This window comes from Ambystoma mexicanum, chromosome 3p (genome assembly GCF_040938575.1).
Source record: "Ambystoma mexicanum isolate Mex_15411 chromosome 3p, UKY_AmexF1_1, whole genome shotgun sequence".
NCBI classification, from domain to species: domain Eukaryota; kingdom Metazoa; phylum Chordata; class Amphibia; order Caudata; family Ambystomatidae; genus Ambystoma; species Ambystoma mexicanum.
In genome coordinates this window covers 184,926,463-184,945,141 of record NC_090925.1, presented here as the reverse complement: position 1 = coordinate 184,945,141, position 18,679 = coordinate 184,926,463, and the positions used below count along the sequence as shown (strand labels likewise).

The following is an 18,679-nucleotide window of genomic DNA, read 5'->3' as shown; positions in this document are numbered from 1 at the left end:
ATAGACAAGGAAAACCCCAGGGTGAGAATGATACTCTTGGGAAGTTCAGCGGCGTGGTAAGTTTCTGGTAGTAATTCTGTGATTGTTACTTTGGTTTGTTGTAAAAGAATTGTAGTCAGTTTTACCACACCACCAAATTCTGACCTTGGAGGTGAAGTCGAGGATTTTCCCCCAGCCTTTTGGTGGAGGTAAATCCTCCAGTGTAGCTCTAAAAAGCATTAGATTTCCTCTATAAGAATTGTTCTGCTTTCAGTAAATCTGCAAAAATCCCCATGCCATCGTATGGACTGTAAAAATGTTGATTAACACTTATTCACCACCTCTCATAATCCTACAGAGTTTCACCCACAACAGACCGCATGGTCCAGCCCTAGCCATTCAATTTGATCTCTCTAAGAATGCTTCACTTCTTACCAGAAGGACAAGCTCTACTCCCAGAGGGTTATCTGGGAACCAGTGCATCAACAGAAACACTGCAAGTACAATGGGGAAATCAAATGAGTGTGAAATGTACCTGAGTGACTTTGATATGGGCGGCCACGGGAAATGGGGTATAGTGTAGCCCAGGAGAGGAATAGCAACCAGGAGAGGTTTTCCACCATCTTGAGATTTCCTAGGGCTCCCATACTTCCTGTACCCCTCATTTATCTTGCATACAAAGCACTCTGGGAAACAACACCAGGTAGCAATACCCTTGTTACAGCAGCCAGGATTGGCCCCTTACCGAAGGCTTGAAATTGACCAATCCAGTTTGGAAAATGACTATATAAGTGGGTGAGATTCCCCCTCCCCTGTCTTGCACCCAAGAATGAGACAGATTTCACTGTAATGTTATTGGGGTACAGTCTGCTCAAAGTCTTCAGCCATTGAAGTGAAGATACAGCTTTCCAAGGAGGGATCCAGACCCTTCTCTCAACCACTTCTGAGGAACATTTGAAGTGACTTGCTGCTGGACAAGGCCTGCCTGCATCCTTACGTGGCAGCCCAGTTAATGCTCTCTGGCAACCTTCCTGGCTGGGATGAGCAGAAGAAGGATTTAACTTATCCTTTGAGACCCTACACAGGGCAACCCAGAAGCAAAGGAACAGCACTGGGCTGGATTTTCCGACTTGCACCGCTTTCAAGCCCAATCTACCACTTTCCAGCACTCTTCAAGGTTGCAGGAACCACTGAGGTGCCTTTGACACTTGCTGATTTGTGAACCACTTTGAGCCATCGAGCCGTCAACCAGGCCCCTACCCACCTCAAACCGACTCAGCTGTTTCGAGCTGCCAAATTGACCATCGACCTGTCACTTCGATCCAATCATTGCTGCAGCACGGCATTACATCACAGGATTCTCCTGTCTCAATGCCAAATCGATCCATTGGGAAGCATCCAACTTGACTTGTCTTTACATAATTTTTTATTTTTATTTTGCATATTTTTAAACCGCTCACACAGCATTGAGGCGCTGTTACAGGAATTGTTTGTTTTTTAGTTGCGTAATTGTTATTTTTTTGTTGTCTTAGTTGCGTATTTATAGGTTTATAGTCATTACATCGAAAACAATAATGTCGAAAGTCAAAATATCGAGAAAAAAATGTCGAAAGAAAATGTCGAATTTCTTTTTCATTATGTTTTTTATTCGAAATGGGGGGTTCCCCCAACCCCCTTTTTTCTATTTTTTTTTATTTTACCCCTTTTTTTACTTACTAAACCCAAAAATATATATAAATAAAAAAATAAAACATTTGACTTTTTTTTTCGACATTTTGTTTTCGACATTTTTTTTCTCGATATTATGACTGCACACCGTATTTATAACGCGCTTAAACACCCACAGGTTTCTAAGCACGGACCCGGAGATCGAACCTGTGTTGCTTCCTGTAGTCTTGCTTCCAGGCGCACACGTTGCCGCTGCGCTATCCTCCCAGGACAATCCTATCCTCCTCTTGATGCTGACTCTATCCATTCGAAAGTGCCAAGAAGCCAGGTATATATATAGTCACTCTTCCAAGAAGACGTCACAGAGGGTCTCTCCATCTGTTTGTTTTTGACTGCCTTAATGATCCTTTAAGAACCCTCTGCATACTTTTTAAAAGCATATCCTTGAGCTTGAACATTTGCCTGCAGGCCCCTATCTTCATACCCAGATGGCCTACTTTCATCCAAAGTCTGATATTCAGTTTATTCCTTTACAGGGTTGAGCTGTGTTTTACTAGGGCACTGCTATGTTTAGGTTAGGTGGAGACTCAATGTTTCAGTTTTATAGAACCGTAATCTGACATTTCTTTTAGTTTGGTACCACAGTACTATTGTTGTTTGGATGCTTCCATGCTGGCTCACGTCCCTCTTGACAGGTATAGCCTGCATTCAGCCTGCACTACGGTAAGAGGCGAATGAGGCATACCATTCCTGTTGTGCATGCTTCACCTTTATGATTGAGATCGCTGCTGGTTTAGTCGTACAGTGGAGCTGAGTAGACTGCGACTTATCCCTGCACTCCTGAGCGGTAGTCATTTTGTCACAGAATGTTCTCTGTCAATGACACGCCCATATCAGGGAATACGTGTGTCACTGTAGGCCATTAATCCAGGATGCAATACCTATTTCAGCTAATAACTCTCAGCCTGCGCTTCTTTTTTTCTCTCCCCATCTCCAGGAAGTAACATGGACTCTCATCAACTCTGTCTTCTCATCTGTTCTAGCGTCTCTGCAGATTGGCTACCACACGGGCAACATAAACACCCCCCAGATGGTAAGAGCTTGGCTATTGGTGCAGATGTACGTTAGGGTATGTGTGGTTATTATAAAGTGACCAGACAATGTAATGATTGATAAATATATTTGGGTTTATTTAAACTCACCACAGGAGAAGACAGATCTTCTTGTAATGGAGAAGGCAAGGCACGATATGGCAGTTAAAGTGTCACTCAACGTCATAGTTACGGTGCGCGAGGACAATGGAGCAGCCATCTCGGCCACCGTAGTGGATACAACAGTATGCTTGTAGTGTATGGTCCACCAACATCATTGAATTCAGCATTATGGTCGAGGCATATGCCCATCTCTTTATGTCAAATTGACATCTGCCAATCATATTTCAGTGTACACATGTAGCCTTTTGGGTGTTTGTATATGTGTGCATGTGTTTCACAGTGTTGTGTTAGGTAATTGCTTTTTCATATTTGGTGGTTTGCTTTTGAAAGTCCACTAAATGTGGTCGTGATGGGACGTCGCTAAGTCATTTTATTGCATGACTTAGATGGGCCTCCAAACTTCTGCTGGCTTCCATGCTTTTCCAACTTTCCTTTTGTGACTAGGGTGACGTAAGGCCCCCTGTCACTGCAACCCTTGTTCTGACGTGCTGCCCTTAGAAGCCCATATGGCTAGCAGGGCACAATTTGGTCTTAGAATGATTATTTCACCCTGAAAGTAGGGCAATGGGCTGGTTGAAGTTGTAGCTTAGCTTTGGTTTCACCATAGATTTAGAATGTTTCCTACATTAGTAGCTCAATGCATCTATACATGGTAGCCATTCATGGATTTTTTAAGTCCTGCTCCTAGTCATTTTGTTTTGTGGCTTTTCTTTGTCTGGACCATGAGGAATGGCCAATATGCCCTTCTGCTGATGAAGGCTCACCCGAGACCAGAAAGCCACCCTCAGTTTATGCTTAGAGCAGTAAAAACTGATTCCATGAACTCCAGACATACCTGTCTACATCCTTTGTGGGGGTGTCTGCTTGTTTGGTGTTTATTTCTGGCCTTTTCTGATTGGCTGGCCGCCCAAACCTTTGTGTGCTGCCAGTAGTCAGGCTGGTGGGTAAGATTAGGGCTGAGTGACTAACAGTGGAAGGCCCTGTGCATTCTACATCCTGTTCCTGAACTCACCTAACCACTGCTGCTTAGGGTCCAAGTGTGGCTATATTGGCTGTTTCCCTGGTCATTTATCCTTCCATCCCTGCTCTGCTGGGCTGTTGTAACGCCTTCCTGGGCTCCTGTTTTATTTATTGCAGTCTTCCTTGCTGATTTTACTGACTGTTCCTGCTGGGCTCTTCCTTGCCTGCAGTTGCTGTGCCCCTGGTAAAAAAAAGTAGGGGGTCTCTCCTTGCTGGCCTGGCCTGGAAACTTGAGTGGCATCTGGCTGCTGTGCCTCAGCTTTATTTGGGCCATCCTGGGAGATCTCCAATGATTGTCTTCCGCGTAGGACTATTTTCTGCTGGCTATCTGGCTGCACTCTTCTGCTCACCGTGTTCCTCCCACTGCTGTTGCTGCTGCCATGTTTTTTGCCTTGTAGTCCTTGTCTCCTCTGGCTTCTTGCTGGGTCATAAATTCGAGTCACAGCTACTGGAGACCCCAACAGCAACTAGCCAGATCTAATCAGACCAATCAGCCCACCTTACTCGTAAATAGTTTCCCGGACAGGCTGCTTTCATTGAATGGTGGCTTGTCTGGCAACAGCGCATTCGTTTACTGTGCATAGAAAAAGTTGGGCTGATTGTGGCGGCGGTGCAGACTGTGAGGTAAGGAAGGGTTTGGGGAGGGGTATGTGTGTATGCATGGGGTGCCTGTGTGTGTGTATGAATGTCAGGAACCGGATGGTGGGTCAAGGGACCGGATGTGGCAGGGATGCACCCCGCTGAGCACATGCCTGGGTGGAGGAAGGCAGGGTAGGTAACCCGGTTAGGGAAGGGACGCTCAAAGGGAATGATGTTTCCCCACAGAGCCGAAACCAGGCTTGGGGAACCGTGCTTTGGTGAAATCGGCCTGCGGGGAAACATCATACAACCAACCCGACAATCAAACGTACCTGTCCAGCTACAGATTCTCAAGAATGTTATCCTGAAGTTGGTCTCCTTCTTCCATTGGTATTCAGCCTCCCCGTCTTCTTCTATCAGTGGTCCCCATTGGAAAAAGAAGGCCTTGGGATCCCGAGAAACTAGCTCTCCATGGCCTGTTGTTTCTAGACCCTTGGACTGGAAATCTTTTTTGGGGGTCCTACAAATATCCCAGCTGATTGGTCGACCCTCACCCTGATCCTGAGGATAAAAGTAACATATTTGTATTTATATTTGTATTTATTTGGTTTATATAGCACTTTCATCCAAAACGCTTTACATTAATACAACAGAATACATAGAACAATATACCAGTAGAAGCAATTTACAATCATGAATCGAACCAATAAAAACAGTAAGTAGAGCAATTCATCTGTAGGGGAAGCGGGAAGGGGTAAAGAAGGAAGGACGAGGGAAAAGGCAGGAGGGGAATAGGGTGAGAATGAGGGAGGATAAGGGGAAGGGGGAAGGAAGAGAGGATCATAGGGAAGATTCAAGGGAGGGGGAGAGAATGAGAGGTGGGGAAGGTTTCATGGCGGGGAATGGAGAAGGAGAGATTTCAGGGAAGAGTGGAAGCAGGAAAAGGTAGGTTGGAGCGGATTGAGAGAGGTAAGGCGTTCCAATTCAGGGGGGCTAGGAGCTGAAAGGAGCGGAAATGGGAGCGGAAGCGGAAATGTTACCTAACTTTTCACCATAACCGCGTCAGATATAGTGATTTTGTCCCATTGTCCCGTTCTGTGGGGAAAACATTTGGAAACTTTAGAAACTCCTAAAAATTGACTTTGAAAGGTACCTATCTGGGCTGAAATCTTCCTGAACAATTAGTATAATTGTATATGGTACCGGTGATGTAATATACCATTTAGTGTAATAAAACTCAGTAGTTCACTATTTTACACTGCAAATAAGGATGTTACTGTAGCAAATCATGATTGCATGTGTGAAGATAGAGCGTCGTCTTCCTCACAACTATTGGTTATTAACATGATGGCGTAAGGATGGGTGCAACCGGGGCGTGGGGAAACAAACACTTCCTTCACTGTACTGTACTGTCAAAACATCTGCTTTGTTTTTTTAAAGTTCCTGATTTGTTCTTCACCCCGAAGGAGTGTTCTCCTATTACCTTCCACTCAGTTCCCTCCTGGGCTCCGCTGCTAGCCTCCAATACTAGTTGACAGGGCTCTGTAAAATGTGAGGGATTGTAGAAGTAAAACTCTACTGGGATATTTGCATACCCACAATACTTTGCAAGAAAATCCAATTTCAAGGTTCATGATGATATGTGCAGTTTAAGAAAATGTCATAAATCTACATGTGCCCAATTACTATGAAGTGCTTACAAGATGGTTTGCAACATACCCCACCTTTCAATTGTTGAGTAGGTTTCGACAAGTGCTCAGTGAAACCATTTTTGTGTAGGAATAAGTTGACATAATTTGTTAGGGTCTATCCCCCATGGAACTCTGAACATTTTGAAAGATTGCAGATTGTGTGAAGAGCATTTTAGTTATCTGAATATTATTGCCCTCATTTTATATATAAATAATACCAGACAGAGTTCATACCAATTATCCCTTACAGGCCAAGTAAATAATGTTGCAATGTTGCTCTCCACTTATATGGTAATATTAGCAATGCGAAAGTAGGAGACCATGATATTTGCCTATACTCAAAATCCTTAAAGGGCAAATTAATATTTGAGTTTTATAATGCCTTAACTTGCAAGGGGGGCTCTTCAAAGTGCTTGTGTGACATATGTACAAAGATAGGAAGCATGGCATGAGGTTAAATATCATAGTAGCCTGCTTACTTACAGTCAGTGCCGATATTTGAGCTGACGGTCGGGTTACATAATGTAGGTAATGCTTTTGCTAAGGCACCATGAGTAACAGAAATTCTTGTGCTTGAATGTTATTCATATTATTACACAAACCAAGACTTGTATCCAAGTCTGGTAACCTTTTTCTGAGCTAGGTTAGGCAGAGTCAAGGATGTCTGTAATATCTGAATGTGGCCTGGGACGTAGTTCGAGTCATACGGTGTAAGTGTGGTATAGTCAAGAATAGGATCCTGGTTGGGGAGGGAAGATAATTTAGTTAATGTTTGCAGGCATATCTTAGTTATATCTTCTGTTCATGGAGCCACTTTTCATATTAACTTTTAAACGCGTGTGGGTGTATTCTATTTTGAGAGTTTTTAGTTTTTGAATGTGATGCTTGCATAGTAGGGCAATGTCAATAGGGTACACCAGAATATCAAGAATATTTGGTATAATTTAGCTTCATATTGAGAGAAAGCAAATATTAGGTACCTGCTGTGATTAAATCTTTTTGAATTGGTGGGAATTGTCTGTGTGCTCTGCTAAAATTCTTCGGAGTGGCACCCAGAAGGAAGCTGGGCAAGCTTAGAGGGAACATTGGCTGGGATGCTGATCATCTTTTGCAAGACACAATGTTAAATACACATTTGCCTGTTCATTCTCGAAGGCCATTCTGATTGATAGATGTTGCCCACTGGTTTTATTGGGTTAAGTGGACCTCACTGGGCCCAATACTATTGGGATTTATTTCCTGAATTGGTCAAACCGTTTTCCCTCCCTCCTTTCCAAAACCATATAAGTTAGTACTTCCCTGTTAGGGTTTGCCTTTTATATTTGTTTGTGGAGTGAGTTGGTATATGTTATGATGCCACTCACGGAAACAGGTAAGACTTCAGCATAAGGTTTTATTTAGTAAATCAGGTAAAAAGACCCCCGTAACAACAGAGGCCTCCTAAGTAAAACAGGGACAACTGCAACTGACAAATATAGAATCCTCAGACTGAACATGCAACTACATATTCAATGACATCATCGGAACCTTTAGGCTGTAACAATTCCACGCTCCCATATCTCCTGGCATTGCATGGCACAGCCTGCATACTGATAACACATAACAAACTTCATAACACATCTCCCCCTTTTTCTTAAAACTCCTTCGCACCCAAGTTTAACACCTCACACATGACACCTTTTCACTGTAGCAATTCGGTCTTTATTCCATACCTGACCACCAGCCACACGTACTGCACCCTTCAACACAGCAACCACCCTGACCGGGTTGGAATACAGCAAATCACCCTTCTTCCTTACCACTCCCTTCTTAATCCTCACCCAGTCACCGCACTCCACTCGCAATTCCTTTCCTCCTCTTCTCTTGTTTTCACGCATGAACCATTCACTCTTCTTCTTCTTGAGAGTCCTTCTCACCTCGTCAATGACCACATCAGATTCCCTGCTTCTGCCTAACCATGGCGGACACGCCATGGAATAAGGTTTTCGACCTCTCATTAGTTCAAACGGACACAAACCGGTGGTAGCGTGAGGTGCCATACGCAACGCCCACATCCTATTTTGAATAGTCGCCAATTTATCAAATCCACACTCTTCCCCCATGCGAATGCTCTCCATCACACATCTGTTCAATCTCTCAACTACTCCAATGGTTTCAGGATGATAAAGAGCTGCCCTCTTATGGCTCACACCACATTTTTCTAAATACTTTGGAAAACATCCACTGGTAAATTGCGTGCCATTATCAGTAAGGACACTTCCTGGAAGACCCTCGCTCGCAAAAACCTCTTGCAATACCTTAACCATAATTTCTCCCGAGATTTCTCTCACAACTTTGAAATCTGCCCACCTAGAAAACAAATCAACAACCAGAACCACAAACCTTCCCCGACCATATCCCAAATCGACAGGTCCCAGTATGTCCATGGCTACATCACTCTAAATCCTGGACAGAACACCAACATCAATTAAAGGTTGCTTCTTAGCCTCTACTCCCTTCCCGCTTCTCATGCAGAATTGGCACTCACTCAACCGGACCTCAACTTCCTTATCAAATCCTGGCCACCAGTAATCTGTTCTCAATACCCCTTTTGTCTTTGCAATACCAATATGACCACTGTGCGCCAAGTCAATAATCTTTCCTCGAATGCCCACTGGAGCCACTGCCCTCTCCCATCTGAATAATATCTCATCAGCAACTGACAGTTCATTCTTTACCTCCCAAAAGGTTTTTCTTCCTCTAATAACGCCGATTTATTCGGCCAAACTGTGGAGACAACGTACGAGATCACATTACTCAATACCTCATCCTTCCTTATCTCATCCAACCACACTTGCTTGGATACAATGCCTTCTGTGCTCACAAACACCATCTCCATGTTATCATCTTCAATCCTGTCCTGAGAATGAACTTTTACCCTTGACAAATTGTCCGCCAGAGTGTTCTCTTTCCCAGGTATCACTTCCATAACAAATTTGTGGGCTTGCATCCTAGTGACCCACCCAGCCAATCTGCGTGAAATCTTGTCGAGACCTTTCGTCTCAAAAATGACTTTCAAAGGCTTGTGATCCGTCTGGATCACAAATTCCACACCCCACACAAAATTTTTAAATCTCTCAACCGCCCAATAACATGCGCGGACTTCCTTTTCACGAACTGAATAGCGTATTTCTGCACCTTTCAGACTGCGTGATGCATGTGCTATTATGATTTCCGATCCATCATCTTGTTTCTCTGCCAGACAGCTCCCAAGCCGCCCTCACTAGCATCCACCGTAATGTTAGTCAATTTTCTCGTATCAAAACATCCCAAAGGTTTAGCCATATCTATCTCCTCTTTGATTCTAGAAAACTCTACGTCACGTTCATGACTCCATATAAAGTCTGCACCTTTCCTTAATATTTTCCTCATTTCCAGAACTTTAGTTGCATAGTTCACCTATAAAATTTTGATAAAACTCTGTCATACCTAAAAATGAACGTAGTTCACTTTTGGTTGTATGCTTCTCAATTTCCTTTATGGAGTTAATAATGGTTTCCTTGGGTTTCACCACCTCAGATGACACCTCGTGACCCAGGTAATCCACCTTAGACACTGCAAATTTACACTTCTCTTCCCTTAAGGTAATGCCTCTCTCTTCAAAAATCTTCAACACACCATTCAAGTTCCTGTCATGCTCATCTAGCGTCTCACCACATATTAGCACATCGTCTTGGAAGCAAAACACTCCCTTTACGCATCCAAGCAAGCGATCCATAATCTTTTGAAATACCGATGAGGCTGACGCCAACCCGAACGGCATTCTTCTGAATTGAAACACGCCCTCATGAGTTATGAAAGCCGTAAATTTTCTACATTCCTCCGTTAGTTCGACTTGGTGATATGCAGACGCTATATCAAGCTTTGAGAATATCTTCCCCTGGCCCACCATAGTTAACATCTCACACATGTTTGGCAAAGGATGCCTGTCAACCATCACACACTTGTTGAGCTCGCGCATGTCTATGCACAACCTCAGATCACCAGAACTCTTTTTTACTACCACAACCGGTGACACCCACTCGACACCTCATGCTCTCTCAATCACACCTATTTGTAGTAATTTATTTAACTCATTTTTCACACCCTCTCTTAAAGAGAAGGGTACAGGCCTAAGGGTCACAACGACTGGCAAACTACCCCTTTTTAGAACAATCTGGTATTGGAATCCTTTCACTTTTCCCAAACTTTTCTCAAAGACTCTATTATGCTCTGTCACATACTTGCTCGAATTAGTGCACGGGAACGACACTTGGAGCACTTGCTCAGGATGATTGGGATCCAAACGGATGGCAAGACTCTTCTGTTCTGTCCACCCCAGCAATGATTGCCCTTTCTTAGTAACATAGACTTTACCTTTACACCTCCTTCCTTTGAACTCAAATTCACTCCACACATACCCCAGTAATTCAATCCTGTCCTGATTGTACCCTCCAGGATTTATATCCGGCTCTGTTAACTGAGATATCACCCCACTCATCTCTTTCTCAAACACATTTCTGGATACTAAAGTAATTTTTGAGCCAGAATCAGCCATCATGGAGATTTCATGACCATTCACATTCACAACCGCATACGGCCGTTCGCAGTCATCCCCATTTTCACCATCCATGACAACATTAATGGAATTGACGATGACATTCTGCATTGGAAGTATCACTTCCTCTTCTGACGATCTTCCATCCTCTTCCTCATTGACGTAAAGGACCTTCCTTTGACCGGACTGTCCAAATTGGTAGTTCTTACAACAGTTTGCAAAATTACCTTTCCTTTTGCATTTTACACATGTCGCTCTACGACCTGGACACACGATGGATGAAGCAAAATGCGTGCTACTCGCACATCGAAAACACAGTCTCTCCTCTCTTCTTTCTGTTCTCTGCGCTGGTTCTTGGTTTTTCTTCTCTTTCCCGGCAACTCTATTCGACTGTTTGGTTTTCCCCCTTCTTTTGCTCTTGCTATCTGCCACATTTAATACTTCACTCTTGGCTTCCTTAGGATCATTAGTTTCGTTCTTTGACAACTTTGCGACACATGCTAATGAGTGTTCCACATGTTTTGCAAGATCTAAGACTTCATCTAGGTTGGGGTCATCCCTTAGCCACAGTTCTTCACGTATCTTATTAGAACTACAGTGAGTCATAAACTGGTCACGGATATGTTCGTCAAATGCATCTTGAAACTTGCAAGATAGTGCTAGATGACGTAACGCTGTTACATATTCTTCGACAGACTCACCATGGGCTTGTATTCGCATCCGAAAATTGTACCGTTCCAATATTGTGCTAGGTTTGGGGTTAAAATGCTTGTCCAACTTGACCAAAGCTACGTCAAATTCATTTACAGCATCACCACTGCCATCTCCCACTGGCTGGGGAAGAGTTTCATATATTCTCTGACCTTCGTACCCCAAAAAGTGTAATAACAAAGCCAGCTTCCTTTCACTTGAGTATGACGGTCCCCGGCTGCCTTCACATAATGTAAAAATCCCTTGCGCCATTGAGCCCACCAGATTTTGGCTGGACCTGGCACTGGCATGAATACTGGCGGACCCGCTATCCCAGGTAGACCTGCCATCCTCCTCCAAGTCTTTACACTACTTCTTTTTCAGAGCTCTTTACTGGATCTCTGTGCACAATCTCTTCCCTGGTAATGCAATGGCCTGCGAATCGTCCACACTTATGTACGGGTCAACAGCACACTGGCAGTGCTGAGCACAGTCTTCGCAAACTTCCTTCCCAAAACAATGCCTCTCACAACTCTGGTGTCAGTGGTGACTTGAGACTGATTACTCTGGATGCAAGTAGTGCTCCCTTTTGCCAAACTGGTGGTTTGCACGTTCACCAATATCTGGCCTGTGTGGAGCCCAAAAGAATTGCTTTCTCAAAAAAATGCTTTCTCTTTTCCCTTAGTAAGTTAGTTGCTCGCTTGACTTCGCACAAACTAGTGGAATGTAGCACATGGTCGACTGTAATGCAGTGCTTACGGTCACAGTATGTTCAAAGTGCGCTTCTTTTATCATCAATACGGTAATCTTCCTCCTTGCTTTGGCCTCTGGCTCCTCCTCTATCCGGAACGCCGACCATCAACGAATGCTTGACAGAAAATGCATCGTAAAGCTGGGAAGGATAATTAATGATGCGGGTGCCCACCAGACTTTCCTCAAGGCTCCCCAACGGCGCCGTATAGCGCGCACAGTATCTGACTGTCGGGTACAGAAACGTGGCGAGCTTTTCGGGGGCCGCGGAGTTCGAGGAGGAGCGTCACAGTGCAGACTTACTTGGTAAGACGAGCGCGTTCCTTCAGGAGCGGGATGGCCGCTACGACGCCAGGGGTGGCGGAGCAGCCAATCCTTATTAGAAGAGAGCACAGGGGCAGGGGAAAGAGTCTTCAAACTGTCGACCCCCGCTACCACGCCAGGGGAAGGCAGAGCGGCGATGCACGGTCGATGCTGGGGGTCTTCACTCTTGCTGTCTCCATCCCATCCTCGTCGCCATTGTTATGATGCCACTCACGGAAACAGGTAAGACTTCAGCATAAGGTTTTATTTAGTAAATCAGGTAAAAAGACCCCCGTAACATCAGAGGCCTCCTAAGTAAAACAGGGACAACTGCAACTGACAAATATAGAATCCTCAGACTGAACATGCAACTACATATTCTATGACATCATCGGAACATTTAGGCTGTAACAATTCCACACTCCCATATCTCTTCGCATTGCATGGCACAGCCTGCATACTGATAACACATAACAAACTTCATAACAGTATACTATAGGTATAGGTCTCTAAGGATGTCTACACATTGGGATGTGAGCAGGGGCACAGCAATCCTTACCCTGAGACCTGGCTAAAACTTGTGCTAGGAAAAGAAACGTTACCTCAGGATGAGTCTTGGTTTCGATTGGAGCAATTGATGCTGTAGCCATTCTGTCCTCATGTCGAAGCATTAATGCTGTCTAAATAAATATATGGTTCAGTGTCGCAAAAACTTTAATGGCAGGGTGAGGGTTGTGAAACAAGAAATGAGCACCAATCTCCATGTGTATTGTGTACGTAGTGTTTCAAGCATACAACTCATTTATTACAGACACATTTGCCAAATATAAAGATCTGTCATCATTCATGTATCCCCACAATTCTCTTTGATTTTATGCAAAGCAGTTTGGAACCATTGCTGGTGCTATTTACCCTCTTTCCATTTCTCATAGGGGTTTTTACAAAGAGTAGAATTGGAGTGCCAGAGCATCCATCTTGATAAGCTACTATCAGAAAATAATATATATGGGTATTCCAATTTTGACAATGTGCTTCTATCTGTAAAACACGTATATTGCTCTTTTTACTAAAATATGCACTGGAGGTGATAATTTGAAATGAACATTGTAAAACCTTGAAAAGAGACAGTTTACAATGTTAGTACAATTAAATAATGTAATCTTTTTGTTTTTTTAGTATCTGCTTTAGCACAAAGCACAGCCCACATTCATGATATGTTTTTTCTCTGGAGAAAATACGTATCTGCCATGGAAAAAGACAAAGACATAGAATGAGGCAGAGAGAGAGAGAGAGAGAGAGAGAGACGAAAAGAGAGAGAGAGAGAGTGAGAAAGCACAGATAGAGTCTAAAAGAGTGTGAGAGCGAGAGAGAGAGAGCAATAGATAGACACATGATATGGCGGGTGCAGCAAGCTAATGTTAACCCATCACTGTTTCTTTTTATATGCGTGTGACTTTCTTGGTAAAGGTTTCAAACGTACTTATTTGGCTGTGTTTTAACCTTAATTCGACACTTAAAACATTGTATGCAGACATATATCTTTACAGGATATTATATGTCATATTGTGTATATGCCTTGGCATAGTTGCATATTTGTACTCGCACTGCTCCACCAAGACTGAAAGCTTAATTCACTGCCAAACTACCAATTTAAAGGTTGTGGATTAACTTGATGGGCATTGTGTTTTGACAGCACTGGGATGGTCTACTGAAAACTCGCGCTGAAGGGTTTTTGAAAGATTAACCCCATAGGTGGAGTTTAGATGCTAAATGTGGGAGTATGCTTAATTGGCTTAGAATTGAAGGGACAATGTTTGTTTGGTAAAACGCAATTTTTCTTGACCGCCTGTATCACACTGCAAGAAGAAACCCTGGCTCAATGCCACAGTGCCTGTCATGTCTGACCTACAGAAGATTTCAAATCCACTTACTCTTCAAAGTGGAGCAAAGTGAAGTCTGCACAGAGCTTTCCCAATGGTATCATGATGCAAGAGGAGGTGCCCAGGCTCGGACTGGCCTATTGGGCAATAGGGCATTGCCTGAAGTGCCAGTCCACGATTTTAGTTTGGACTGATTTCTTTCGGACAGAATGGGCCACATTTCTGGCCAGTGAGGGCCAGTATCATAAGTTACTACACTAGTGTTATCCAATTTTACTAAACAAATATGGGAGATTGATACAGGGATACTCCCTATTCCACCCCCAGGCCCACCATCCACTGGCTTGGCGAGGCACCCAGCCCCCTGAGTCACTCTCTTTTGGTGGTCAGCAGAGCCAGGCAAGAACTTCATCACAGAGGATAAAATAGCCGATACATCTGTCACTCCAATGGGGTCTGAAGACCATCCTCTGAGATGTGGGCCTCATTAGGAGTGGAGTGGAGTTGCCAGTTTGGATTTAACATGCCAGTAATTCTGTTTACCGGCACGTTTCCGCACAGGCAAACTCCAAGTTTGCTGGTGGGTTGGACGGAGTTACCTCCTGCAATCAACTGGAGGTAATTTTGCCACCACACCAGCAGAAATTGTCGATATTACTGGCACTGGTAATACTGGTGCTGCTAATACTGGCAAATCCCCCAACGAGCCCTATAGGACTCCGTGGAATGTGGAGTAACTACCCTTACCGGCACTTGTAATCTGCTGACAATTCCGGCAAAGCAAGTGCTCGTAAAGGTATTACAGTTTGGTGGTATCCTGCTGGATCTAATGGCAGGATACCACCAAACTGGAGCCTCACAGAATATTTGAAGATGAGGGGAAGCCCCTTCTCTGGGTAAGGAGATCTCTGTGTCCATGGAGCTTTGCAAATGCACTGACTCAGTGTACCCGGGACATTATCCAATGATCGAGTGCTCTCTCTCTTTCCCTCCCGGTTCTCTCTCTCTCTCTCCATCTCTATGTGGGTGAGGGTCACGTTGCCAGGTGCATGCTTGCAATAGCTGCCCCCCAGCTGTTGGGAAGAGTTGAACAAACAGATGACATAACACACACTCCCTCATAAACCATCAGGCCTTCCCAATTACGAAGGCCCCTGCTGAGTTTATCCTGTCCTATATGTCTGTACGCATGCGTTTTTGTGCGCCCAGATGCCTGCATGACCATGGCGCGTTACAAGTAAATAAGTTAATAAAATAAAACAGATATCTTGAGGGGTTGACGGTAGCTGTGTTGCAAAAGCAGCTTTTTCAAAAAGGATTTTTTTTTTATTGTACTACCATTGTAAAATGGATCTTTTTAAAATGTTATAATGTTCAGTTCTAATGATAACGTCCAGTATATATGATAGACATAGTAAACATGCTACACTTTCCTTACTTAGCAAAGCACACACCCTAGAACAGGGGTGTGCAACCTGCGACTCACTAAGGGGTCGATTCATGGAGCAAACGTGCGCCGAAAATCCCAGCGCAAGCAGGCACAAGCGCGAGAAACGCAGCGCACGCGCACGTGTGCGATTCAAGGAAGACGCTGCGTGTGTTTCCCGCTATCCGTGCGCCCAATCCAGCCATGGCGCACGCAGGCATACACGGCGTGCGCTACGCGCACAGCAAAAGCGCACATAGCGCAGCGCACACAACCAAAGTGGGCGGAACAGTGGGCGTAACACGCGAAATGGGGAATAACGCGTGAAAAAGAAGGCGTAACTGGGGAAGTACTGCAGGGAACTACACAGAACGCCCACACGCACGCGAACAACCCGTATTCATGGATTCGAATACGGGAAACCCGCACACGGCAAAAGACGCACAGAGGCATCAACGCGTCCGCCACACGAAGGCAGGCGGAAGCGTCCCCGCGCACAGTATAAAAGTGTGCACAAACAACAAACACGTATATACAGCTACGATGAATGCCCCATTTGTCGCAGCACTGATCGTGGGACACCGCAGGAGGAGGAGAATAGCCAGGGCACGCATTTTCGCACCACGGACAAGCCTTTTTGGGATGCCTGACGACCAGGTCTATGGCAGGTATAGGTTTCCACCCCACATCATCCTAGACCTGGTCAGGGAGTGGGAAGATGACCTTAAATCCCCCACCCTTTGCTCCCAAGCATTGAGCCCCTTGGAGAAGCTGCTCAATGTCCTGCATTTCTTGGCCACTGGGTCATTTAAGCGGACTACTGCCATAGTGGGGGGGGGTCTCACAGGCCACGCAGTCACGCTGCCTACACCAGGTACTGGCAATCATGACAGCGCGCCCCTCAGTCCGCAGGCACATATACATGCCCAGAACACCCGCAGAAAGGCAGGCCGTTGTCCTGGATTTTTTCAGGGTGGCACACTTCCCCAAAGTGCTCGGTGCCATAGATTGCACCCATGTGGCCCTACGTCCACCTAGGGCCACTGAGCACATCTACCGAAACCGCAAGCACTGGCATTCCATCAATGTAGAGGTGGTATGCGATGCAAAGGGAATCATCACCTCTGTCTATGCAAAGTACCCTGGCTCCACCCATGACAGTTTCATATACAGAATGTCCGCCCTGAGCTGCGCCCTGGAAGCTGGGCAGCATGGCGACACATGGCTCTTAGGTGAGTACAAATGCCCTTGCACATGCATGCATGTCACACACACACACACAAATAAACAAACCCCAATAATCACAACCATTTACACCTCCCCAGGGGACAGTGCCTACCCTCTGAGCAACCACATGATGATGCCAATCCAGAACCCCACCACACCACCCCAGGTAAGATACAACGCCGCCCATATTGCAACCAGGGCCATATTGGAGCGCACATTCGGAGTGCTCAAGTCACGTTTCTGCTCCCTTGACAGCTCTGGTGGGCAGCTACTCTATGCACCACCAGTAGTGTGCAGGATCATTGTGGCAGCATGTGTCCTGCACAATGTTGCAACATGGCAGGGCCTCCCGGTGGACATGGTGGTGCCCCCACATCCCCAACCACAGGCACAGGCGCTGCCCATGGAAGGGGACAGGGCACGTGGCGAGGAAGCCCGGACCCAGCTTGTGGCCACATTTTTCACCTAAACTCCCACCCCTGCAGAGTGCACACAGGCCTGGCACATACCAGGTGACAATCGATGATGACAAAGAGACAGTCAACTGTCACAACCCTACCACCCTGAGATAGTTGCCATGGAAGTGCACATTGTCTGCATCCCTAGCTACTTAAACACACGCTATCCTGTGTGACCAAAAGGCACACATATGACATGACATGATATGGCCTATACACAAGTATTTCAAGGTGCGATGAGGCAGGGAGGGGGGAACAAGGGAAGACAGACAACGGTACTACTAGGCCAGGTGTCATTTAGATTGTGCAAGTGCAGGTGTAGGGGGAAGGGAAAAGTGCAAGGGGAAGGGGAGGGGGGGAGTGCAGTACAGGGTAAGTAGACCAAAAAACAAATACATAGGCCAGCTGGTGGCAACTGCAAAGGTAAGTGCAGACAAGTGCTGGGAAGGGGGGGCTGTAGGGAAAGAGAGACAGTACCGCAGTGCAGGGGTTGCCAGGGAGGCAGTGCAAGTGGAGAGTGGCTGGGCCAGGGACCGAGGTCGGTGAGAGTGGCCCAGTTGCAGATCCAGTGCAGTTCCAGTGAAGAATTTTGCAAGGGAGAGGCAGAGAGAAAACAGAAGCAAAGAGGAAGGTCTTGAGGTGCTTCCCGAACCGGAGATGGTTCTCCCCAAGTTCCAGTGAGGCAGGAAGGCTGTTCCAGAGGGAGGGCCCTGCCGCGGAGAGAGATCTACCCCCAGCTAGTTGCTTTGAGAAGCGGATGACCCTGACATGCAAGGTGTGAATCACACACACCTGCAAAACAGGCCATGGCCATCACTGTTATGTCACTCAAACCCTCCCAAACCACAACATGACATGGCAAGCAATACCCATACACCAACACAGTAACAATAAGGTACACATTGCCATGTCCAAAATGTACAGTGGCATCAGACAATGATGCCTGACCTGGAATCAGATGAAATGACTGACCAACAACCTCCCACCCAAAATAAGTCATTTCCAAATGCATTACAAGAGTTGTAGACGTAACATAACAATGAATGCCTGTCTACATGCACATTGTGCATTGCAAAATCAACACTGCAGCCTCTGTGTGCTGTGTCCTACTCCTGCAACACACTGCTCAGCGCACAGCACAGTGAACAGCCATTGTGTGTGATGCACACCCTGAGCATCACATCTAAGTGACATACCACATCAAAAAGCAAATTAGGC

The 18,679-nt window shown here is 45.4% G+C and overlaps 1 protein-coding gene across 1 annotated transcript in view; it reads left to right on the top strand.

The window, feature by feature from the left end:
- Nucleotides 1-18,679, top strand: part of LOC138580223 (solute carrier family 2, facilitated glucose transporter member 1-like) — a 307,891-nt gene that overhangs the window by 90,772 nt on the left and 198,440 nt on the right. The window contains exon 3 of the mRNA XM_069650586.1: nt 2,645-2,740. Coding sequence (XP_069506687.1) covers nt 2,645-2,740 — 96 coding nt within the window. The remainder of the gene's footprint in view (nt 1-2,644; nt 2,741-18,679) is intronic.